Source organism: Euprymna scolopes, chromosome 5 (genome assembly GCF_053919585.1).
Source record: "Euprymna scolopes isolate OS-2025 chromosome 5, ASM5391958v1, whole genome shotgun sequence".
Taxonomy (NCBI): Eukaryota; Metazoa; Mollusca; class Cephalopoda; order Sepiida; family Sepiolidae; genus Euprymna; species Euprymna scolopes.
In genome coordinates, this window is record NC_136486.1 from 38,851,566 (window position 1) to 38,875,578 (window position 24,013).

Consider the following 24,013-nt stretch of genomic DNA (forward strand, 5'->3'; position numbering starts at 1 on the left):
TGATTTTTACAAAGGGAAAGGAAAAAAAAACAGTATCAATGTCTGGCACATTTTTGTTCAGGGAGCCAGCATCTTCAGACAGCCTGACCTGTACAAGTTTTCATGATACTCACCTATTAACCATATCATATATTCATAGGTTTTATTCTGTTCAGTTTCCTCTGAACTGCTTTTCTAAAATTAAATAAAAAAGAATGTTTGTATTAATAAAATTGTGTGAATGTATTTGAATAACACATTTTTTTTTTTATTTCTTATTAATTATTTAATAAAAAACCAAAAGCAAAAATATTGTAAAATACTAAATGTAACTTTTAAATTCTATTAAAAAATAACTTTTGTTACAAAATTAAATCTGCCATTTTAATCTTTTGCTAATAGTTGAAAAAAGAATGAATTACTTTGTGACTTATGTTTCTGAATTTTTGAGATGAGGATTGGTTATTGGTATTATTTATACTCTTCGGACTACTGTTCTCATCTTGAGTGTAATTTTCACAATGTTTTGGTCGATGTAACATAATCACAAGGACCTATGGTGTAGTAGTTATACTTGGAAAAATCAATTGTAAAAGTGATATTCTCATGAAGGTTCAATTCTCAGTATGAATAACGAAAAAAAATACAATTACGAATTATTTAGGACCTCTATCCGGTCATGGTTGATGGGACAAGAGCATGCTACACCCATAAAGTAAATAAAGGGTTCCGTTCTAAATTCCATCTAAATCTCTGAGTTCAACAGAAACATTCCATAGTTCAACAAGGTACACCTGAAGAAGGTTGGAGGTTACATTGACCGAAAGGTTGTAAAAATTACATGCAAGATGAGAGCAGTAGACTAAAGATTCCAAATAATACAAATACTTTGTAACTCTTTGAAATTTAAAAGGAATTTGGAAGGATTTAAACTGTCGAATAAAATGTCATTTCTTAAAATTCTTAGTAATTCATTATCTATATATATAAAAGCGAAAATGTATGTATGTATGTATGTATGCTTTTCCTCGATGTCCACAAAAGGCTTCTTTCAGAGAAGTGCTTGCTCGGTTCACAACTTCTTAAAACTTTTTATATCATCTATAAATTGTAATATCTCAGAGTTACCCACGGAGCTCGCCTGTCTATTTAATTTTATTGACTTTCAAACGTTAATTATTCGACATTTCCCGCATCGGCACGCGTTACATTCGGTTTTCGGTATAAAAAAAAAGCGAAACTCGACTCTAATCACAGGCCGAAAGCCAGTTGTCTCAAGAGAGCTAAGTAACGTTTGTTCAATGTCGACTTCGTCATATCAGACTGTAGCTTTCATTTTGCTCCTCCTAATAAACAGGGAGTGGGTTTTTAAAAACAAACAAACCGATTTATTCACCTCATTCAAAACTGTCCCGCACAAAATGCTAACTGCTGAGTACCTATCGCCGTCACGTCAATCAAAAACGCGCACCTGTTTTTTTTTTAACACTTTACTATTTTCCAACTGCGCGTCGTGAAGGCTTCATTTTTTTTTCACGGGCACCCGTTTTTTTTTTTTTTTCTCACATTTTCGGGGTTTTTTCACATACCCCGAAAAACACCCGGGCAACGCCAGGTACCCCTTGCTAGTGTATTATAAGAGTGAAAGCTTTAGAAGCACTTACATTCAATAATTTCATCAATAAAGATTAACACAACATTGCCTTTAAAGTTTGGTTCAATTTATAATTTAATGGCCAGATGATACAGTAATAATAAAATTTAACTTTCAAATCTTATTTAATAAAACAAATAATTGCTCTCATTTCCCCCTCCTAAAATATTATAGTTTAAAAATAAAAAAATAAAACGAAAATGAATGTTAAAAAAAAAACAAACAAAAAAAAAAACTCCCAGGTGCCAGAGGGTAGTTAGGTAGAACTAGTATATATTAAAAGCTTTTCATCTAAAACTAATTATGTCAACAGATGAATAAAATAAGACTTATTAAAATTTATAAATGTTGCTTGGTAAGTTGAATATTAGAGTGTATCAAAAATGTATTATTTTGATTGAGTGTTCAGGTTACTGTTTTTATCTCATATCATTGAAAGCATTATTTCGTAAAGTTATCTAACCCTTTATGACCTGGTTGAACTAATTTGTTCAGTCATAAATAAATGAATATAACAGCATGAATAAAGTGGGAATTGATTCAAACATGCTTTGTATGTATTAGTCCAGTACCTGAGTAGATACCAGTTACCTCCAGATTATAATTGCCCATTGCTTACATTCAGTTCGCCACCATCTGTCTCAACGAGTGGAGGATTTCATTCGTTGTTATAGACACACTTTTTTCAAGCGCTAAGGATAATAATCAAGGTAAGTTACAAAAATTCTCAATGTTAGTTTAACTATAATTTTTTTTTTTTTTTTTTTTTTTTTTTACACAGTGATCACCACTTATCAAGGCCCAGAAGCTACTCAGGGATAAGGGTTATTGCAAGTACATTACGTTAGTGTGGAGATTTTATGAAGTGTTTAATTAAGGGGGCGGTTCATTAGGAATTTGTTAACATTGGACTTGAAGACATCCAAGTTGTAGTCCGGAGGGAAGTAGGCAGACGGAACAGAGTTCCACAGGCGTGCAGTTCTAAGAAAGAAGCTTTGTTCAGTTTGAAGACAATCATAGTATCATTACCCTTTAAATTTTCTAAAATGAACAATTAATGTTTTTAATCATCCACATTATAATTCAGGTTATAAAGGGCTAAAGAATTTAGCACAGCAAATAATGTTTTAAGTTTTTTTTTGTTTTTTTTTTCTGAAACAAAATGATTTATTTAATTTTTTTTCTGAAACTTTCAACGATATCCGTTTTTCGTTTTTTTTTTTTTTGTTTTATAAAAAATACTTTTTTTTCTCCTATCTTCATACTGTTGGTATTAATTGCAAGGGGAGCCTCACCATGGATACAGTGAAATATACGTTCGATCTTCTGGACGAATATTGTTAAGTAATGTGTAAATCAGACGTGTGGAGTGGTTGGTGCTTTTCTGAATAAAAGAGATTGGTCACATCATTGAATATATTATATTGTCAAACGTCTTCTGATGAGAAGCATTTAGCTTTGAAATGCCATGATCTAAAGAGGTTTCTTTTTCTTAATCTTCCTCTTTTACTTTTCCTTATTATTCTGATGATATAATAAAGTTATAACTTTTATTCCTTATTTTCCATTTAATATATTTATTTGCTCCTCTTAATAGTGTTGGGCTTTTCTTATCTTGATAAGTTTTGCTTTGTTAAAGACGTATTCTTTGATAACATAATTATATTGTCAAATGTCTCAGAAAAAAAATTCCCCAAATGATTTTATTCATTTAATAAACAAAAATAAATTACATAACATTATTTGGTGTTCTAAATTCTTTACATAACTTTACGAAGTAATGTCTTAGACATTACTCCGTAAAGTTATTTAAATAATTTATATTGAAGACATTATGTCGTCAAGGTAAATGATTTGTTTTGGTTGGATTAAGTTTAATAACAGTTTCAATGATTGTAGGCGCACACTGGTCTCATTAAGCAAAGAAGAAAAACACTTCATACTGATATGTATATTTTATTTTTACGTTGAATTAATACTTTGCTTTAATCGTGTTTGTTTAGACGATCAAGTATTGCTTTTCAGAGAGTTTCACATAGCAAGGGCTTAACTCTGGTTATCCAGCCTTAGAAGAGGGAAGTAACTCTTGCTGTTAACAATGAGTTGTTTCCCTTATATTGTTATTTTATTTTTCAACTCGCACACTGAAAACTTATTGTCTTGTCATATTTGTAATCGATAACATGAACAAAAGTGAAAACTTCGATCCTAGAATATACAAAATTGCAGTAGACACGTTAAACTCCAATATAATAAAATGCTTAAAACTCCCGGATCTATGCAAACAGGTTTACAAGTCAGCTTGAGGAATAATTTAGATAATAAATGTTATGAGATAAGCTGATCTACCCATTTCAGGAATAAATGGACTTACCCAAAGACAATATAGTTACATCTAAACGTCTTAGGCAGCGAGATGCACCATTCATTTGGCCACTCGCTCTAATCAATGATACATGCCATTCGAGATTCCGATTTTGAAAATCAGTTTTGACAGAAACTGGGCCATTTCAGTGACCTTTTATCTGACGGGCTGAGGCATTCGTTTTGGGTAGTCCTGAAAGATCAACCTTCCCAGGTTTTGCCTCCTATCTTTCGAGTAAATTTATTGCTTACTGCCTGAGGTGTCCTGATTAGGGAGTGATGATTGGACTACCCAAGCAATTTTTAAAAAGCCAGAGTGCTCTGCCTTTATGGGCTACAGCTTTACTCTCCCTACTTTCTCACTGTGTCCCATCTTCCTGTGGTGGAAAGCAAGTAAATACCAGCAATTAATGGCAGCTATGGTCCCAGAATCATGGTGTATACTTCTATAACATACTTTTGTTACTTATACTGTGTCTTTTGTTACTTATGTTACTTATACTGTGTCTTTTGTTACTTATACTGTGTCTTTTGTTACTTATGTTACTTATACTGTGTCTTTTGTTCCTTATACTGTGTCTTTTGTTACTTATGTTACTTATACTGTGTCTTTTGTTACTTATGTTACTTATACTGTGTCTTTTGTTACTTATGTTTCTTATACTGTGTCTTGATTATTACCTACCTGCAAGATTACAATAGTAATGTGTGTATATCTATCATTCTTTTAACAGGTTTTTTCAATGATTAGGATTCACAAGATATGTAGTGGTTTTACTGGGAGATTAGGAATTGATATAGATTATTTTTGTTTTAAAGTGTTGTTCACTCAATAAATGGTCAAGATGAGCGTGATGTAGATGGCACCTTACTTAATGTTGGAGCTGCCTTCTGCTATTTGGGTGACATGTTGAATGCTCATGGTGGTAGTCGACTGCTCACTATTTTGTTGTATGAAGTTGTTGTCAATACTTACATCTAAAAAAATTGTTTTCAACATTTGGTGCAAATTCTTTTCAGTTTTTGTTTATCAATCTGTCATCTTACATGGCAGTAAGCTGTGATACTATGGATGCCCCCTCCCAGAGTGTTAAGGAAGTGCTTCATAAAAAAAGAAAAAAAGCTATAACAATAGGAGGAAATAGTTTATTAGTAGAACAAAAGCATAGGAAGTGAGGTTAGTAAAAAGATGATGGGAGACGAAGCCAAGGTCTTTTGAATTCTCAAGACAGTAAGATGCCTTATGGTTAGTGATCAGTTTTCAAATAGTTATGATAGTGGCTGAGAAGGTGAGTTATTCCTGCTTTATTGGTTACTCTAAGACTCTGGCAAGACTTTTCGGTTTTTTATTCCTCGAGTCAATAAATTTAGGAGTTAAGAGTTAGTTTATAGTTTAGGACAGTTGACAACAGTTTTCAGTAACATTAACAACAGTTGGTTGCTCAGAGCAGATCGTGAGAGTGGCCTCAATAGGCAACTAAGATGTAGAAGCTAGTGTTTGAAAAGCCGTTTTCCATAATAGTATCATACACACACACACACACACAACTGATATCTACAAAATGTGTTGGACTTTGTGTTTTCTCTTGCTTTATTTTTCATATACTTGTAAGTCAGCGCTTTCATCTTTAGCAATTGTCAACACAGGCAGAATAGAAAAGAACCATGGTATACAATAGCGCTGGGGGTGGCAGTTATTAAGAGGGGGGGGGTGCACATGGTTTCATAGAGCCATGAAAGCAAAAAATTTCTAATCTGCAACAAATTTCAACATAATAATCGTGGACCAATCAGGTGAATATGCAGCTACAATCTAGAAAAAAAAAAAAAGACTCAATCATGCTTTATTAAAAACTAGGGTACTAGTGGGATTATGGATGCCTTAGACACTTAGCCTTTTAGATAGTTTAGCCATGAACAGGGCCCCAATTTTTGCATCAATTCCAGAAGACCTATCAGCCACTATGACTGTATGCAACCTAGCTGATATCAACCCTTTGATCGGCCAATGTGGAAAGCAAGTGCAAGACATTATGTAGTGTTGCTCACCTTGGAGTCTGAGGCACAGCCCCCTCAATGTCAAAACTGAATAAGGAAGAATGATTAAAATAAAAAAATAAAAAAAAATAGAAACTTACCACTTGGCTTGAAGATGCTATGGTGCATAATACAATACCTATACTTATCATTAGTACGGATACATATTTGCTCATTTTATATCTGAAAAAAAAAAAAAAATTTAAAGTATAAATTTAACTTTTAAGTATTTGGATTTTATGATTATGTTTAAAATATGCTGAAATCTTAAAACTTTTTGTAATAATTTTTCAAATCGTCATATAAAATTAAATCTATTATATAAAGGACAGTTCTGCACTACTTTTATGTTCCATGATGAAGATTAAAATTAAGATATAATGATGCTAAGCCTTATGTCTAGAACCGTTATTCCAATTTGGATCAAAATCCATCAGACGATTTTCAGTCCAGAAAATGTCTAAATTTTAAAGGTTAAGAAATTGAAATTCAAGGAATCTTGCATAATTGGTTTTCTAATGACTGTGAATCAAATTCAATGCAGCTCTGAAACAATTGGATTTTCAAATGGGAGACTGTGCCAATATTATGTCCCCTAAATACTTAAATATTCTAGAGAAACTGAAATTTTGAGAGCATTTATTACTAGCATTGCCTGGTTATAAAATATGTTTAAATGTTATATCTTAATTTATGTAGATTTCGTATTTATTATTATAGAGCCAATTCTATATTGATCATTATATTGTACTCAATACGTAGTTAAAAAAAAAAATATGACTTGGTTGCCATCAGCTAGAATCAAAACCAAAACATTTAGCTTTCTAGCGGTATTCACGACCATCTGATCTAGGGATGTATGCATATCAAAACTTTTCAAATTAACAAACTTAAAACCTATATATGTATATTTGTGTATGTGTAAATGATACATATTAAGTAGACTTACACCTGCCAAGTTCCAATTTTTCAATTTTAATCTCATAACAGCTATTTGTTCTGGCTAAAAAACAAATTAAATTTGTTTCACATATCTGAATATACTATATATCAAGTTTTAAGTGTCTAGATCGAAATTTACATAGTAGTTTGGTTTCAACACACAAAGTCACTTTATAATTAGTGTTGGGATGATTAATTGGAATCGAGAATTAAAAAAAAAAAAAAAAAAAAAAAAAAAAATGGAAACTTTTGGGGTATCGGTATTGGAAAAAATTTGTGCTTATTTTCTGATGCTAAAAATGATTCATTTAATTGTAATCTTTTTGGTTTTATTTTGTTTAAAATTTCATCTTCCATTGCTGCTATTAAAAATAAAATGATGAATATTTATTGATTTTACATTGCCAATGTAATTAAAATCTATAGATCACCCCCAAAAGTATAGGATTTACGTTTGTGAAAATATGCATAAAATACATGCGTCTTTACGGTAATCTGACAGAGAAAATAATTAATAACAAATCTACAACTACATGTTAAAAGATTTTAAAAGAATTGAAATCTGAATCAGTAATTGTATCAGAATCGAGAATTTAAAACAGAATTGGTAATTATATCGTGATCGGAAATAATATTGGAATAATCCTATCACTATTTATAATATATACAGATCACATTACCAGTGTCAGCCATTGTGTGTGTATATATTACAATTAAAGCATTGATTATCACATATTTCTTTCATCGAAAGCAGATAAGTGAAGGTTGTCTACATAAAATATAAATCACTTATCAAACTTTTAAACGGAAAAGTAACAAAGCATAACTGAAGATTATAAAGGATTCAATTATGTAACAATCGGCACAAACACAATTATTGAGTAAGCCATGTTTTATTTATTTATTTTTTTTTATTTATATCTTAAGATAACCTCTATGTTGGGAAAATGTACTTTTGTTGTAATTTTATGGTTCTAAACAAAATCTGACATTCAAAAAGTAATAGAAACAGAATAACAGATAATAAAGGCAAGAATTTAAATAAACTATAAGAAAGGTCCCGGTAATGATTGGGTACAATATAATAATCAACAGAGACCTGGCTCTATAATAATAAAACGAAATCTTTATAAATTAAAATATCATATTTAAGCATATTTTTGGATCAGTTCTTATATAAAGTTAGGTATTTTTTACTTTTTTTTCCATTTTCACCTCAAACAAGGCACAGTGCCACTTTGATGTAGGGGCTACTATTGGGGACATAAGTTGCATGGGTATTATGTAGGGAGTTGAGCAGCGAGATGTCCATCCACATTACACTTGAACTTTTGCATGTCAGTACAGTTTGAAAAGCAGGAACTCGGAAGGGAGTTTCAAAGTCTACCAGTTCTGGAGAAGAAACTATTAGAGTAAAAGGCTTTCTTACATCTAGAGATATCTACTGTGTAGGCGTAAGACTTTTCTACTTGTCGGGTTTGTTGGGGGTATTTACGTTGAGGGGGTACAAGGGCTTGTAGTTCATTGGAGCATTCACTATTAAAATACTTGTAGAACAGGCAGACGGATGCAACATTATATCGATGGGACAGAGGTTGAAGTTTAGATGACAGTTTAGGACCTATCAAGTTGGCGACTCTTTTGAACCCTGTCTAGGAGCGAAAGACTAGTAGCAGATGCACCTGCCCAAATGTGACAACAGTACTTCATACATGGGCGAATGGTGGCCTTGTAGAGATACAAGATACTTTCAGATGTAAGTAACTTTCTAGCACGGTAGAGAGAGCCCACCTTTTTTGCAGCAACCTTATGTACAGCATACAGTTTTAACCTACGAGGGGCGTGCAATAAGTAATGCCCCTGACCCACTTCCCATAGCAGTAGAGCAATGAAACTTGACAGTTATTAGTCTTTCTCTACATAGGAACCACCCAGAGTTATGCATTTCTCCCATCGTTTGATGCAGCTCTGGAGACCGTTTTTGTAGAACACCCCAGGTTGGTCCTCCAACCACGACGTGACTTCAGAAATCAAGACTGCATCATCTGGGAAACGCTTTCCTTTCAAAAACAACTTCATGGCTGGGAAGAGGTGAAAGTCAGAGGGTTCAAGGTCAGGAGAGTAGAGAGGATGGGGAAGGATTTCATAACCACATGCCCGTGCTTCTGATATGGCGACATGCGAGTTGTGGACCGGAGCGTTGTCCTGCAGGAGGAGGATACCTTTGCTGATCTTGCCCCGCCTCTTGATTTTGATAGCTTCCCTTAATTTCCTCAAAAGTGAAGCATAATAGGCTCCTGTAATTGTGGTACCCTTTGCCAGGAAATCTGTCATCACTACTCCGTCCTGGTCCCAGAAGACTGTGAGCATGACCTTGCCAGCAGAGGGCTGCACCCTTGCATTCTTTGGAGATGGTGAGTCCAAGTACTTCCACTGCATTGACTGGGCTTTGGTCTCTGGATCATAGTGATGGACACAGGTTTCATCCTATGTAATCAGTCTTTTGAAAAACTTTGGCTCATCTTCTTGGCACATCTCCAAATTCATCCTCGAGCACTCGACGCGTTTTCGTTTCTCGAATGGTGTGAGTAACCTGGGAATCCATCTGGCAGACACCTTATGCATATGTAAATGATCATGAATGATAGTTTCCACAGACCCTGTACTAATCTTGACATCTTGGGCTATTTGGCGAATAGTAATGCGCCGATCTTCCAAAATGGCAGCCTCAACTTGATGGACAGATGTCTCATCAATGGCAGAAGGGGGCGACCAGATCTGGGAGCTGTTTCCACAGACTTCCGGCCATTTTTGAATTCACGATGCCAGCGTTTTACAAGGTCATATGATGGGGCATTATCACCATAAGTTTCTTTCATTTCATCAAAAGTCTCCTGTGGTGTGCGTCCTTTCAAATACAAAAACCGGATCATTGCTTGACATTCAACAAGCTCCATTTCACACCTGACTCAGTTCAAACACCTGTAAAACAGAAACCACAATTAGTTCAGAGCTGTAATTTGCCACATAACCCGTAGAGATATAAATCATTGCACATGCCAAATTTCAGCTAGATCAGACAACTGGAAGTGAGTCAGGGGCATTACTTATTGCACGCCCCTCGTAATTAAGCGATTATGAATTTTGAAACAGTTTCTAGGCGTAGGGGTTTCAAATGTGAGCTATATTTAGTTTAATTTACTTGTATGCAAAGTGTGTAAAAGTGGGGTAGGGTGGTAACCCTTTGCAAAAATTCGGGTATCTCCAATTTTTTTATTTTAATAACGGATATTAGATATTAATTTATTTTAGAAAGTATAATATGGGAACAACTTTTTGAAAATTTACATATTTCAGATTTACACTGAATTAAATCCTTAGTTATTAGACTCCAATTAAGCAAAATTCCCTAAATTTCAATTTCTCCCTGAGATCCTTTAAGCTTAAGTCTTAAATTTTAGATATTTTCTAGAATCCAAATCATGTAATGGATTTTGATCAAAATTGGAATAAGAGTCTAGACATAAGGTTTAGTATCATTATATTTTGATTTTTATAAGTGGACATAAAAAAATTATGCTTCGTCCTGGGACAGGTATTCTTCTAATTATTGATAAAGTATAATGAAAAAAAAAATACTTATCAAAATCTATTAAGATTCTAAGAACTGATGGCTACTGAAGTATCTACTGCAAAAGTTAGACCATTAGGTACCTCCAACGTGTGTACCACAGTTTTAATCCCCCCTGTATGTAACACGATGCAACTGTAATTTAATATTATCATCCTAACTTTTTTACCATTTAAAAGAAGAAGTTTCAAATAAACTGTAAATATCTTTTTAAAGTTTTTTTTACAGCATACAAAAATAATTAAAATGCGAGACAAAAATCATGTTTACATTATCAACGTTTCAAAACAACGTTCCTATATAGTGACGTTTTTGAAGCCGTAGACATACCCAGGTTTTAAAAATCTAGCAAAAATCAAATAATAGTAATATTTTCTGGAAATTTTTTGTATTTATTCATTATGAAATAAACTTACATATTGGAGGAAATCTTTTTTTTATGAAAAATAAAAAAAATGTAGGTTGATAAAAATTTCAACAAATTTTAAAGCTGAAAAGATCAAATAATTAAAAAATATTTTTTTTATACACACACGCACGCACGCATACATAAAATCACATTATTTCATTTACCTTAAAGTTGTAATTAAAATTGGGCATAAAAATCAATATTTTTATGTTAAAAAGAAAAAAAAAACACTTTTCCTTGATAATTTTTTCTCGGTAATATTATTATTTGAATTACAACAAAAAACAGAATTCTAAAAAATAATTATTTCTAAAAAGCTTTAAATGATATTAAATTCAAATATTATGTGATATGAAGTTTAAACAAAGATTTTTTTATAACAGGTTTCCAGTAATAAAAAAATACATTCGTATAATAGAATATATGACTCTTAAGATAATGAAAATTGCAAAAGCAAAATCGACTAAAAAAAATGCGTTTGAATTTGATTAATTAAAATGATAGTGATAATCAATTTTTGCATCTTTTTTTCCCAAAATGTATGGAGGCCTGTAAGCAACATTATCTTTAGATACATAAGTGTCAACAGAAGACATTAAAATTAATTTTCTCGTCTGTGTAGTTCATTAATAAAAGTCTATTTGTTTTACAAAAGGTAAGTCTTATATTGTTTTTATCCATTTTTTTATTGTAAATTTTATTTATTCGTTTATAATACAATTTCAATTCACTTGTTAAAAAAGAAAAACTAATATAAATAAGTATTATTTTTTAGATGACAGAATACATTTATTTACTGTATAGGGAAAAATATAAGCCAAACGGATTAATAAATACATAAATATACAATTATTAATTTTTCTAAATCAGTATAATATAAATGTAAATATGTAATCCGATAGAAAAAAAAATTGTAGCACCAAAGCTCTTCCATAGAAATTAACCCAGACTATAGTAAACACACAAAATGATGACGTTGCAGTTAATGTGTACAATGGTGACGTTTTACACAACAGTTTGGAGATGACTATAGACCATCTATGGAGAGAGAATAGATACCTTTTAAAGAATGGCTGTATAATAAGGCGTTTATAGTGAAGAAAGGATGGCATAATCGCTAACCTAATATAAGTCCATTGCTCCATTCCCAATTTAGGACAATATTTGAAAATAGTCTCTCCTCCCATATTAATGCGTGGATATTTTTAGCTTTATCCACCTCGAGTTATAATGTTTGAGCTTCTTCTAGCTTTATCTTATAATTAAAATACGATAATGAAACTTTTATCAATTTGTGAAGTCAGGTTATTTTGTATTAATTTAGATTTGAAGAACTCATTTAAAAACTGGTTAAGAGTAATACAGTTTGTTCGCTGGGAAAATGGTGGGATCCTTCTACCGCTCCAGAAGATATCTCACTGCTGATGCTATTCTCTATCTATATAAAAGCCAAGTACGTCTAAGGATGGCATACTGCTACCACATCTGGGCAGGAGCTGCTAAAAACAGCCTATCCTGCCTTGACAGAGTACAAAATAGACTTTGTGGCTTAGTGGGGGATGCCCTTTTCTCTTTCCTGGAATCTCTCTCCCACAGAAGAGACGTTGTGAGCCTGTCTTTGTTTTATCGTTATTTCCATGACAAGTGTTCGTCTGAGCTCCAATCTCTGGTCCCCCTCACCAATCTTTCACGAGAAACACCCGTCTAGCTGAAACCACTGTCAATAATTTTCCCCACTCTTTATTTGTGCCTAAATCAAAACGTAGATTCCATGAACAAAACTTCTTTCTTAGAAGTGCACGCCTGTGGAACTCTGTTCCGTTTGCCTGTTTCCCACCTGACTGCAACTTGGATGTCTTCAAGTCCATAAACAAATTCCTAATGAACCGCTCCCTTAACTAAGATACTTTATCAAATCTCCAATACTAACGATTACTACGATATTATCCCATTGATTACTGGACACGCAATAACCCTTATCCCCCAGTGGCTTCCGGGCCTTGATAAGTGGTGACTACCATGTAAAAAAATAAATAAATATAAAATAACCACTTTTCTTCATAGTTCAGTGATAAGCTGAAATCGATAATATTCAAATGATCTAAGGGAAATAATTAAGTTTGCAAAATTTACTGAATCTAGAGTTACTTACCTTTACTTTTAGATGAGTCTTTTTCGGAAAAAAATATTTTACTTTTATTAAAATTTGTAATCACATAACACGTTAATTAACAAAATATCCAATCATTTTATATAATCCTGTTACATTTAAAAGATGTGTAAAATCCTGATCTCAATTAAAAATGTTAAATAGAAAACTCGGCGCTGTTTTACAGTTTGTCACTGTGCGGAGGGAGACAACCTTCGTTTACTAAAAGACTCGTTCATGTTTCATATTTTTTATTAAATAATAAAAAAAGCTGCGCCGATTTTTTTTTTTTTTTTGAATGTAACAATGTTGATAACATTAATAATACAAAATGTAGTTTTTGCGCGACTATTAAGAGGGGAGATATAACATAGAAATATTTGGAATCAAGTCTCCACTTGCTGTTATTTCAGATCATTTAAAACCATAGCAGCAAGTTTTTGTCTCCCCTCCATCAAGGCCAGAGGCTTGGGATATATATATATATATATATATATATATATATATATATATATATATATATATATATATACTTGGACTTAATCAAATATATATTGTTAACATGAAATAAAATAGAATATTTTTTCAAAAGTGCTCACTAAGTATATACTGCTTATAGATAAATAAAATTATTTGAACATTATAAAGAACTTAATATATATAAATTTTCTTCATAGATATTATTGCTTTAGTAAGTTACTATATTGAATGACAATAACCTTACAAATGATAAAGATTTTGTGTTTTTAAATTTACTTACGATCGTTTTAAGATTATTATTCCAAGAATTAAATTTGCCATTAGTGATCCCTGTTGAGATAAAAAAAAGAAATAATTTTTTTAAAAAATCAACAAGACAAATAAAGAAATTTGTAAAAATTATATTGTAGATGGAAAGCAATATTAGAAAGAATATGACAAAATCTAACTATACAAAAATAATTCATTTTTATTGACAATTTTTTAAGGCAATAAAAAAATAAAGTACAGCAGAACCATGGGATATGGTGGCCTTAGGATAGCTTTTTTTTTTTCAGGTTACAATGTGGAATAGGATATGTTCCGGTCCCTAGTTACAGTATTTGCCCTGCTTACAGTGTTATTTATAATGTTATTTGATTATATACACATGTATTATATACTGTACTGTATTTTAATTTATAATTTTTAATGCCGTATCCCAGTGTCCTATTCTACTGGTAAAGATTAATAGTTCAGAGTGTCTGAGAACGTTCTAGGTGCAAGAAGGTGTTTTATTTGTAAGAAAAAATTGAGTAGAAATGTTTGGGTAGACTGGTGCCTCTGCATTTATGCATATATAAATGTAAGATAGGCACGATGATGTATATATATATATATATATTAGTGTACATGCTTTGTTAGTGGAGAGTATGTATGAATTGGGGTGTGAGAGAGTTCGGCTAGCAGTGTATATAGGCTGGTGCTGTGTTTAGTAGTTTGTAAAAGTCTCTTGTATTTGCCATGGCCGAGGATTCTAGACATAAGTTTTAGTAGTATTACATCTTGATTTTAATTTTTGTAAAGGAACATAAAAGTAGTGCAAAACAATTCTGTTTATGGAATTAATTTTGCATGTCATGGAATGAGTATTCCTCTAGCTATAAGATATAATTTCACAGAACATATAGATTAATTTACTACAATTTATACTTTCTTTTTTCTTTTTTACTAAATTTACTGTTTTACTTCCTACCTGATTGATGCTAATTCTTTGTTTTTTATCTACTCTAAATTTATTGTCTTCTTCGTATGAGATGCTATTGTCATATATATACTAGTACATATAAATGTAACTTTCTTTATGAATCTAATAAGAGTGATGATAGAGGGGTTTTCTTACCCACCGGTCTTCATACACCTTATTACATACCCCCTGCCCTATCATTTTTTTTCTTGTTTATTTCTCTATCAAATATATCTGCTTTCTTTTGCATTTCAATTTTTCACCAATACATTTTTGTTAAATATAAAAATCAAAATTTTAATCTCTAATCCTTAGTAGTTCTATTTAAAACTTGGAATCTGCATGGATTCTGCAAATATGTAAAGCTAAACGCAACTTCTATTAACTATATCTAAAGATTATCTAACCTAAGCGCCAACCTCTGGTCCTTCTCTGTAAAACACTCACATCACAAACTCTAGCACTAATCATTGCAAAGAATTTACCTTTATTCCTCTATGTACCTAAACTCAAATGGAACTTTCATGAACAGTTTCTTTCTTTTTCAAGAACTTCCCATTTCTGGAAAACAATACTGTAGGGGCTGTTTCACTACATACTACAAAAATGGTTGTTTTCAAGTTCGACATAAACAAATATTATTTCATGTCATGGAATGAGTATTCCTCTAGCTATAAGATATAATTTCACAGAACATATAGATTAATTTACTATAATTTATTTATTTTTATTTTTTTTTACCAAATTACTTCTTTTTTACTTCCTACTGGATTGATGCTAATACTTTGTTTTTTTATCTACTCTAAATTTATTGTCTTCTTCATATGAGATGCTATTGTTATCATCTATATACTACTACAGCCCTATTCTTAAGCAATCAAATTTTTATTGTTATCATTTATATACTAGTACAGCCTATTCTTAAGCAATCAAATTTTTATTGTTATCATCTATATACTAGTACAATCCTATTCTTAAGCAATCAAATTTTTATTGTTATCATCTATATACTAGTACAGCCCTATTCTTAAGCAATCAAATTTTTATTGTTATCATCTATATACTAGTACAGCCCTATTCTTAAGCAATCAAATTTTTATTGTTATCATCTATATACTAGTACAGCCCTATTCTTAAGCAATCAAATTTTTATTGTTATCATCTATATACTAGTACAGCCCTATTCTTAAGCAATCAAATTTTTATTGTTATCATCTATATACTAGTACAGCCCTATTCTTAGGCAATCAAATTTTTATTGTTATCATCTATATACTAATACAGCCCTATTCTTAAGCAATCAAATTTTTATTGTTATCATCTATATACTAGTACAGCCCTATTCTTAAGCAATCAAATTTTTATTGTTATCATCTATATACTAGTACAGCCCTATTCTTAAGCAATCAAATTTTTATTGTTATCATCTATATACTAGTACAGCCCTATTCTTAAGCAATCAAATTTTTATTGTTATCATCTATATACTAGTACAGCCCTATTCTTAGGCAATCAAATTTTTATTGTTATCATCTATATACTAATACAGCCCTATTCTTAAGCAATCAAATTTTTATTGTTATCATCTATATACTAGTACAGCCCTATTCTTAGGCAATCAAATTTTTATTGTTATCATCTATATACTAGTACAGCCCTATTCTTAAGCAATCAAATTTTTATTGTTATCATCTATATACTAGTACAGCCCTATTCTTAGGCAATCAAATTTTTATTGTTATCATCTATATACTAATACAGCCCTATTCTTAAGCAATCAAATTTTTATTGTTATCATCTATATACTAGTACAGCCCTATTCTTAGGCAATCAAATTTTTATTGTTATCATCTATATACTAGTACAGCCCTATTCTTAGGCAATCAAATTTTTATTGTTATCATCTATATACTAGTACAGCCCTATTCTTAAGCAATCAAATTTTTATTGTTATCATCTATATACTAGTACAACCCTATTCTTAAGCAATCAAATTTTTGTTATCATCTATATACTAATACAGCCCTATTCTTAAGCAATCAAATTTTTATTGTTATCATCTATATACTAGTACAGCCCTATTCTTAAGCAATCAAATTCTGCTCATTCCACCATTGTTCTTTTCATAGTGTTGGTCATCATTCAACTGACAATCTCATTAACTCTTATCCTTGAGTGATGATTCAGCTTTGATAAGTGGTGACTTATTAAGAAAAGTCTATTGTGGAATTGGAATGTAAATGGATGGCATCATTTAATGCTACTAAGATAAAGCTCCTTTCATTCAACAATTACAATGAACTTTTCCAGCCACTGATTGTCATCAATAACAACACTAGCTAATCCATCAGCCTAACATTCACAGACAACATGAATCGGAACAAATGCGTAGAAGATACTGCCAAGACTGCTGCAAAGAATGTGGGTACGTCTACTACACTAGAAAAATACTTACATCTGGCAGTATCCTATATCTCTACAAAGCTACCATTCGTCCATGTATAGAATATTGTTGCTGGATATGGGCAGGTGTATCAGCCACTAGTCTCTCTATTGGACAGGGTCTAAAAAAAAAATAGTCTCCAATCTAATAAGTCTCGCACTCTCAATCATGCTCCAATCCTTGCACCATCACTACAATGTTGCATTCATATGCCTGTTTTACAAGTACTTTAATAGAATATCTTCTGATGAACTCATAGAACTAGTGCCCCCTCGATGTAAATACCCCAGACTGATCCGTCCAGCAGCAAAATCCAACACCTTCATTGTAGAGGTCTCCCAATGCCAGGGAACTTTCTACTCTGAAAGTTTTTTCTCTCAAATTGCTAGAGCCTGGAATTCCCTCCCTTTATCCTGCTTCCATAACTGCATAAATTTAAATGTGATTAAACGTCTTGCTGCTCAACTCCTTACTTAGGGTGTCCCTGTAGGCATGGTCTGTAATTCATATTAGCCTTAATCTTATGTCTTGTTGGCAATCTGCTTTGTTTGGAGTGAATATGAGTAAAAAAATAAAATTGTTGAAATTTACAAAAGAGTAAAAAATAGAAAAATACTTACAGCTCGAAAAATCATGTGAAGTGGCATAGATATGTGAAAGTTAAGGGCCAGATTATTAACAACTTGTACTAGAAAGAACATTATCACCATAAGAAAATAATTTCTGAAAAAAAAAAAAAATACTTGTTAAATACATTGTTACATACCATATTTTATTTCATGTAAAAGTTAACTTTATTTGGAGAAATTGTTAAAATAGGCCGAAATAGTCATAAAAACATTAGGAAATTTCACAAATATACAAATAAAATAGGTGCTGGGATCACTTCATCACGTGTCAAGTTCAAGATCATGTAACCATGAGGTCAACCATTGGTTGATTTAATCACATGATATGCCAGCATGTAAAATGGGTATTAAACTGAATATGATGATCATGATCATCATATTCAATATAAAAGGCACGACAACACAATTTCTTCTTTCCTACATTTTTTGAGTTGACCACTGAAGATGCAGCATGTTTGCCAAAACCTCTCTCTTTTTTTCTTTTTTAGTTTCGTCTCATCAAATACTCATATCTATTAGCAAATGTAATAGTGATTCAACATCATTACGATTTGTCATATAATAAATGTTTGGTGTCTGTAAATGAAAATCTGGATATTTATAAATAAATAAACATGGCATTAACAACCTCATTCATTAATATCCTGGAGGTTGAAGGTTCAATCCTCAGTACAGGTGACACTCAAAATATGACTGCGAATTACTTAGGACTTCTGTTTATGACTGATGGACGAAGAGCATGCTACCACCATGGATTAAATAAAGGGTTTCATGCAAATTCCCGAGTTTAGCAGCTTTCTCATACAGGTAGCCATAAGGAAAGAGTGCCCCCACACGATCACCTATCTGCTAACTTTGCATTTTACAAACTGCCTTAACTGAGTCACTATTTCAAAATCGCTTTACCCTAAGTTGTCACATGATCTGCTCAGCCAATCCCAATTTAGTATTTCTTATCTCATTCCACACTACATTACAGACTATCTTCAATCGTGTGTGCTAAAAATGAACCAGTGAATTAATATTTAAAAATCACGATACAATATTTTCAGTTATTGTATTTTAAAAAATTGTAAGAAAAAGAAAAGATAACTCATACATACTTCATCGGTATAGCTGGAGACTTTGTTCCAAATTTGGCTGTGAAGATAAAGCCTTCAATAGCAATGAACAGGAATTGGGAAAAAGTAATAATATTACCGCTTCCAGGCATTTCACTGTAAAAAGAAATGAAAAGAAATGTTTTAAAGAAAATATCAGAAGAAACATCAATTTTGAGTTGATTATTTTTTTTAAAGAAATGTATTAATATCTGCCTTAAGGAAAATGTCTCACTTTGAAAATGACTCCACTTTCATTTTGCTCTACTTGCAGAAAAAAATAATGTCCATGACGAGAGCATTTTTATAGATATCAGCTTTAATGTTTTTGTGATAGCATTCACGCTGGTCAGGTTGACCTAGCTTCTCAGGCCTTCATCAGATTATATAAATCATAGCAACCCATCCATAGTGGTCCTGAGCAAGGTTTCACAATATACATATCCAGTTGAAATTCCATCATCAAAGGCTGACCTAACCTCACCTGTGGACCTAAAAGCTCAGCTAAGTTCTCCTTGATGGTCACTGTCCAGCTCCTCAATTGTCCACCGATATGCTTACACCATCTAGGCAATGAAATAGGGGGAACTACACATCTGAATCATTGAAGACATTGTTGCAACAGGACACATGACAGACTTTAAATGGAGGTCCTCATGAAGTTGGGATGCAGTTAACCCGCTGGTAATGAAAGATGTGGTAGAGGCAGACACTGTCAAAAACTTCCAGTTTCCACTGATCACCCACCCTCATTGAGCACATCTCACATCCATAGAGGAGAATCAACCAGAGAGCAGATTGATATATATATACCTCTTTATTGATATTGAGATCTTCTAACATGCCCTTTAAGGGCCACTCAAGGCACACAAAGGCAGATCTAGTAGCCTTAACTTGACAATCAACCTCCGTCATACCCTGCCTGGACTAAACAACACTGGACCTTTAACAGTTATAAATAATGACCTATTTTTTCTCTTGGAGAAATGTTCCTGCTAGGCAATCTGGTTCGATCTCGAAAGACAATGGATATCCCCTGTAAGGGTAGCTAAGCAAGTAATTGTGAGGCAAGAGTTGCACAATCTCCAACCATACCTCTCCTGAATTGGCACTGCTTGAGTCTAGTTGAAAGAAGTGCTAGACATCTGGAAACAATGCTGAGATAAGCGGAGAGCACACACAGTCCCAAATGGTCACCCATTTAGTACTGACTGGGTTCAACGTTGCTTAACTTTGATGATCCAGCAGGAACTGGTGCGTCAAGGTGATTATGCCAAGCAATCTGATTACACACTGACCAATCAGCTTGCAGAGAGCATTCATTTCATCAGCCCCCTTGATGATTGGTCAGCAAAAATAACCCAGGAAATAATGAGGAAAAACGCCCCTTCTCTCTCTCTCTCTCTCTCTCTCTCTCTCTCTCTCCCTCCCTGCCCACTGGACGATCAAGCATCGACTATCTTCACCTAAATATATCTGCTGACAGACTTTGTTGAGCCTAAAGAACTTTCCATCTTTTCATTCTCCACTTGGACACTGTCCAACTTTCTTCCACTTGTACCAAACAATTTCGTTGTTATAAAAAAGGTTTTGTTTTTCCTTTCATGCAACATCTTTCATTACATGCTAGGAGAGCATTTCGTTTCTATAGACCCAAAGTATATTAATGACTCCATGTTTTCCTCCGAAAATCAAATATTCAAATATGCTAATTCGCAACAGTTCATGCGCATTATAACCAATCATAAATTGGCTTCATGATGAGAGAATAAAGCAATAAATTGATCCATAAAGGGATGTGCTTTGTTTAAGTATTTAATATGCAGTTTCAGTGCTTGTTAAGATAGAGTCAAATATTGATTTTTTAAATATGTGGCTTTAAGCAAAAACAGTACTTACTTGTCATGTCCAAAAATAGTAATATATACAAAAATTACGAAAATTTGAGAAGAACAATTGCTATTGTAAAAAAATAACAAAAATGAAAAAATAAAAAAATGTCAATCATTAACTTTGTGGAAAGGGTAATAAGTATGTATTCTGTACTCACAATTTTCAAAGAAAATACAATTTCCCCCAATTTTCTGTAAAAATCACCTTTAACTATAAATAATTTTCTACTCAATGAATTTTCATAATTTTTGGATATATTACTATTTTCGACATAAAAATTAAGTCAGTACCGTTGTTTTTGTTTAAAACCACATATTTAAAAAAATCGGTTTGTTGATTATCTTAAACACTGCAGTTTCTTCTGGCAGGTTTTTAACTTATAGCTTTAGATAGTGGATCCTAGATTCGTGACTTGAACCGAGATTGGAGGATTTTTCCCTCAGCCCCCACAGCCACTATTGTCTAGGCCACTTTTATGGTGACTTGGTCTCTGTTGAGGTATGGTCATGTACAGCTCTAGGAGGTCCATCCTTCAAAGCTTTCCATTTTCACCCTTTGAGAAGAGGTTAGTATTTTGCTAATCACCTAAAGCATCTCTGCTAGCGAATTCTAATGGGATTGCTCAGACATTTTTTGTAGACCAGAGAGTTCTTCCTCTAGAACACTAGCTTTTCAAATCCCACCTCCCTGCTATGGGAAGGAGATAAATACCAGTTTATAACCCTAGACTTTTGACTAAAGATTTGTACCTGTTTATTATTATGTACTCACTAGGAGTTTTTAAACAAGTCATTATCAGTGATTGCTCACAGCTAATAACAAGTGGTATTCCCTGAAGTCTGAGTGACAAGTTTTCCCAGATTTCCAGCAAAATCGTCTCTTTCAATAATCATGGCAATTCACACTGCATTATCACAACAGCTGTTAATAATTGATTTCCTACTGGCAACGCCTGTTGGCTTTAACTAGAATTTGAGTGAGCATAAGCCTTAACATGCTTATTATTATTATTATTACTACTACTACTACCGGGTGGAACGATACATTTGTCGCCCTAAAGAAAACTATACTAAAGCTTTATTTTAAAACTTTTATAGAAAAAATTAATTCAGGTAACTTGATTATGTAGAAGAGATGATATCTCTGCAATGTAGCCACTTTCAGTCACAATCACTGCTTCGATACAGGTTTCCGAACTGGGAGCATGCCTTTTCCACAAGCGCCGAACGGGAGCTTGGTGAATACTAGGCAGATGGTGACGATCAGGCTGGCTTTGGTGTTGTGAGAGGTTATGTTTGTAATGTTCTTGACATATGATCAAATAAAATAGTCCTGCAGGTTTAGGTCGGGGGGAAGAGGGGTGGCATTGAGAGAAGGGTACAAAGTCATTCACTCCTTCTGAAGTCAGCCTGAGTCTCCTTGGACTTGTGGGCTGGCACAGAGTCTTGCTGCCACACCCAGGGTCTGATTGCACCAGGGGATCACCACTCTTAAGCACATCCAGGTACACTTTGGTGTGGACTTTCAAGCCAACTTCAAAGATGTGAGGTGGCATGATGTGGCCCTCACTTGAAACCACCCCAAAGACCATAACCGTAGCCGAAAACTTTGGTGAGCTGTGCCCTCAAGCGTTGAACTATCTGGATTTGTATTTTGAGTGTGCTGCCAATGGTCCTGTTCTCATAACTTGGATTGGTAGAGAGCATCTCCGACCTCGCTTATTAAACATTGTGTCACTTTCAGACATGATAGAAGGCTCCTATTGCTCTTGGGATTTGTACACCACTGGCCAACTAGTAAAAAAAAATAAAACCGGTTTTAATCAAACAGAAATGGAATCATATCGTTTTTTTTCTAGGGTGACAATTTTAGTGTTCCACTCTGTATTTTTATGTGACCCAAGCACCTGTAATGGTAAAAAATTACATCAATAACGGTAAAAATAGAGCTGAATTAGAGCTTTAGTATGTGAGCAATCCCGGGCAGTTCCTGGTTATTTTGCTGGTTCCATTTGTTTGGTTATGACTCAAACCAAAATAAAGAAAAATAACTTCAGCTGAGCGAATTTGAGATTGATAATAATATTTTGATATTAATAATGTTTCACTAATCAAATGATGTAATTTGAGAGGTGGTAAGTTATTGTTTTGAGTTTTTGTCAGGGCGGATATGAACCCGAGGTTAAGACTTTAAAGTTGCGCTGTATCAGAAACTTAATGGAAAATTACTTAATATGCACAAGTGATGTTACCAAATTGGCCAGAGTGAATTCAATTTTCATGCTACAAAGGTGGATTTGCTGAATGAAACCCCAGACCACGTCAGACTCCCCTCATTACCTTCCTATAAGAAGGTTTGCAGGAGGGAGTTTTGGCAGTTGGAGTTGAATCGAGTTGAGAGCAGTTGTTTAAGGAGTTGAGTTTGAACCGTCCCTCCACCCATGCTACACTCCCTGCTCACTCCCAAAAGAGAGAAGGATAAAAAGAAAACGGGACAATCGGTCGTCACAAGTGTTTTTTTTTTCTGAGCGAATTATTCACACGACTGTAAAACTGTGTTGTTGAAAAGCAAGTTGCATATATTTTTTTTCATTTAACTTTACTTAGCAAATACTGTAGTCATGAATTTATTTAATAATTAATCTTTATAAAAAGAATTTACGACTGGAGTTTATTCATTGCTTATGGAATTCGTGACTCCAATAACAAACAAACGCCGTCAATTTGAGTTGATTATTTTCAGGAGACAGCCAGCAGAAAAAAGTCAGCAAACTTAATGCCAGTCCAGGCTGTGGCCCATGGCACTCCTATTTCCCTGGAGACTGAGTTTTTGTTCTTTTTCCTACAGACCACTGGTGAAGCAAATAACAGGAATTGCACATCAAATCCCATCATTGTATAGGTGGTCAAGGCCATGCTGCCAAACTTTTTGGAGTGTTCCAAAATCGGAACCACCTAGGATTACACTTACATACCGGTGGACACTCTAGGGTCTTCACGTGCTACCTTTGCTGTCGTTTGACCATGATACAACTCTGGGATCTTCACCTGTTACATTTACATGCCATCACCTAAAATC

At 33.2% G+C, this 24,013-nt stretch overlaps 1 protein-coding gene across 1 annotated transcript in view; it reads right to left on the reverse strand.

The window, feature by feature from the left end:
* LOC145276778 (UDP-xylose and UDP-N-acetylglucosamine transporter-like) overlaps positions 1 to 24,013 on the reverse strand; it is a 109,274-nt gene that overhangs the window by 25,162 nt on the left and 60,099 nt on the right. Inside the window, exons 2-6 of the mRNA XM_080128058.1 lie at positions 19,046 to 19,159; positions 17,934 to 18,036; positions 13,926 to 13,975; positions 6,136 to 6,217; positions 114 to 174 (exon numbers count right to left, since the gene is read on the reverse strand). Of these exons, the coding sequence (XP_079984184.1) occupies positions 114 to 174; positions 6,136 to 6,217; positions 13,926 to 13,975; positions 17,934 to 18,036; positions 19,046 to 19,159 (410 nt within the window). The remainder of the gene's footprint in view (positions 1 to 113; positions 175 to 6,135; positions 6,218 to 13,925; positions 13,976 to 17,933; positions 18,037 to 19,045; positions 19,160 to 24,013) is intronic.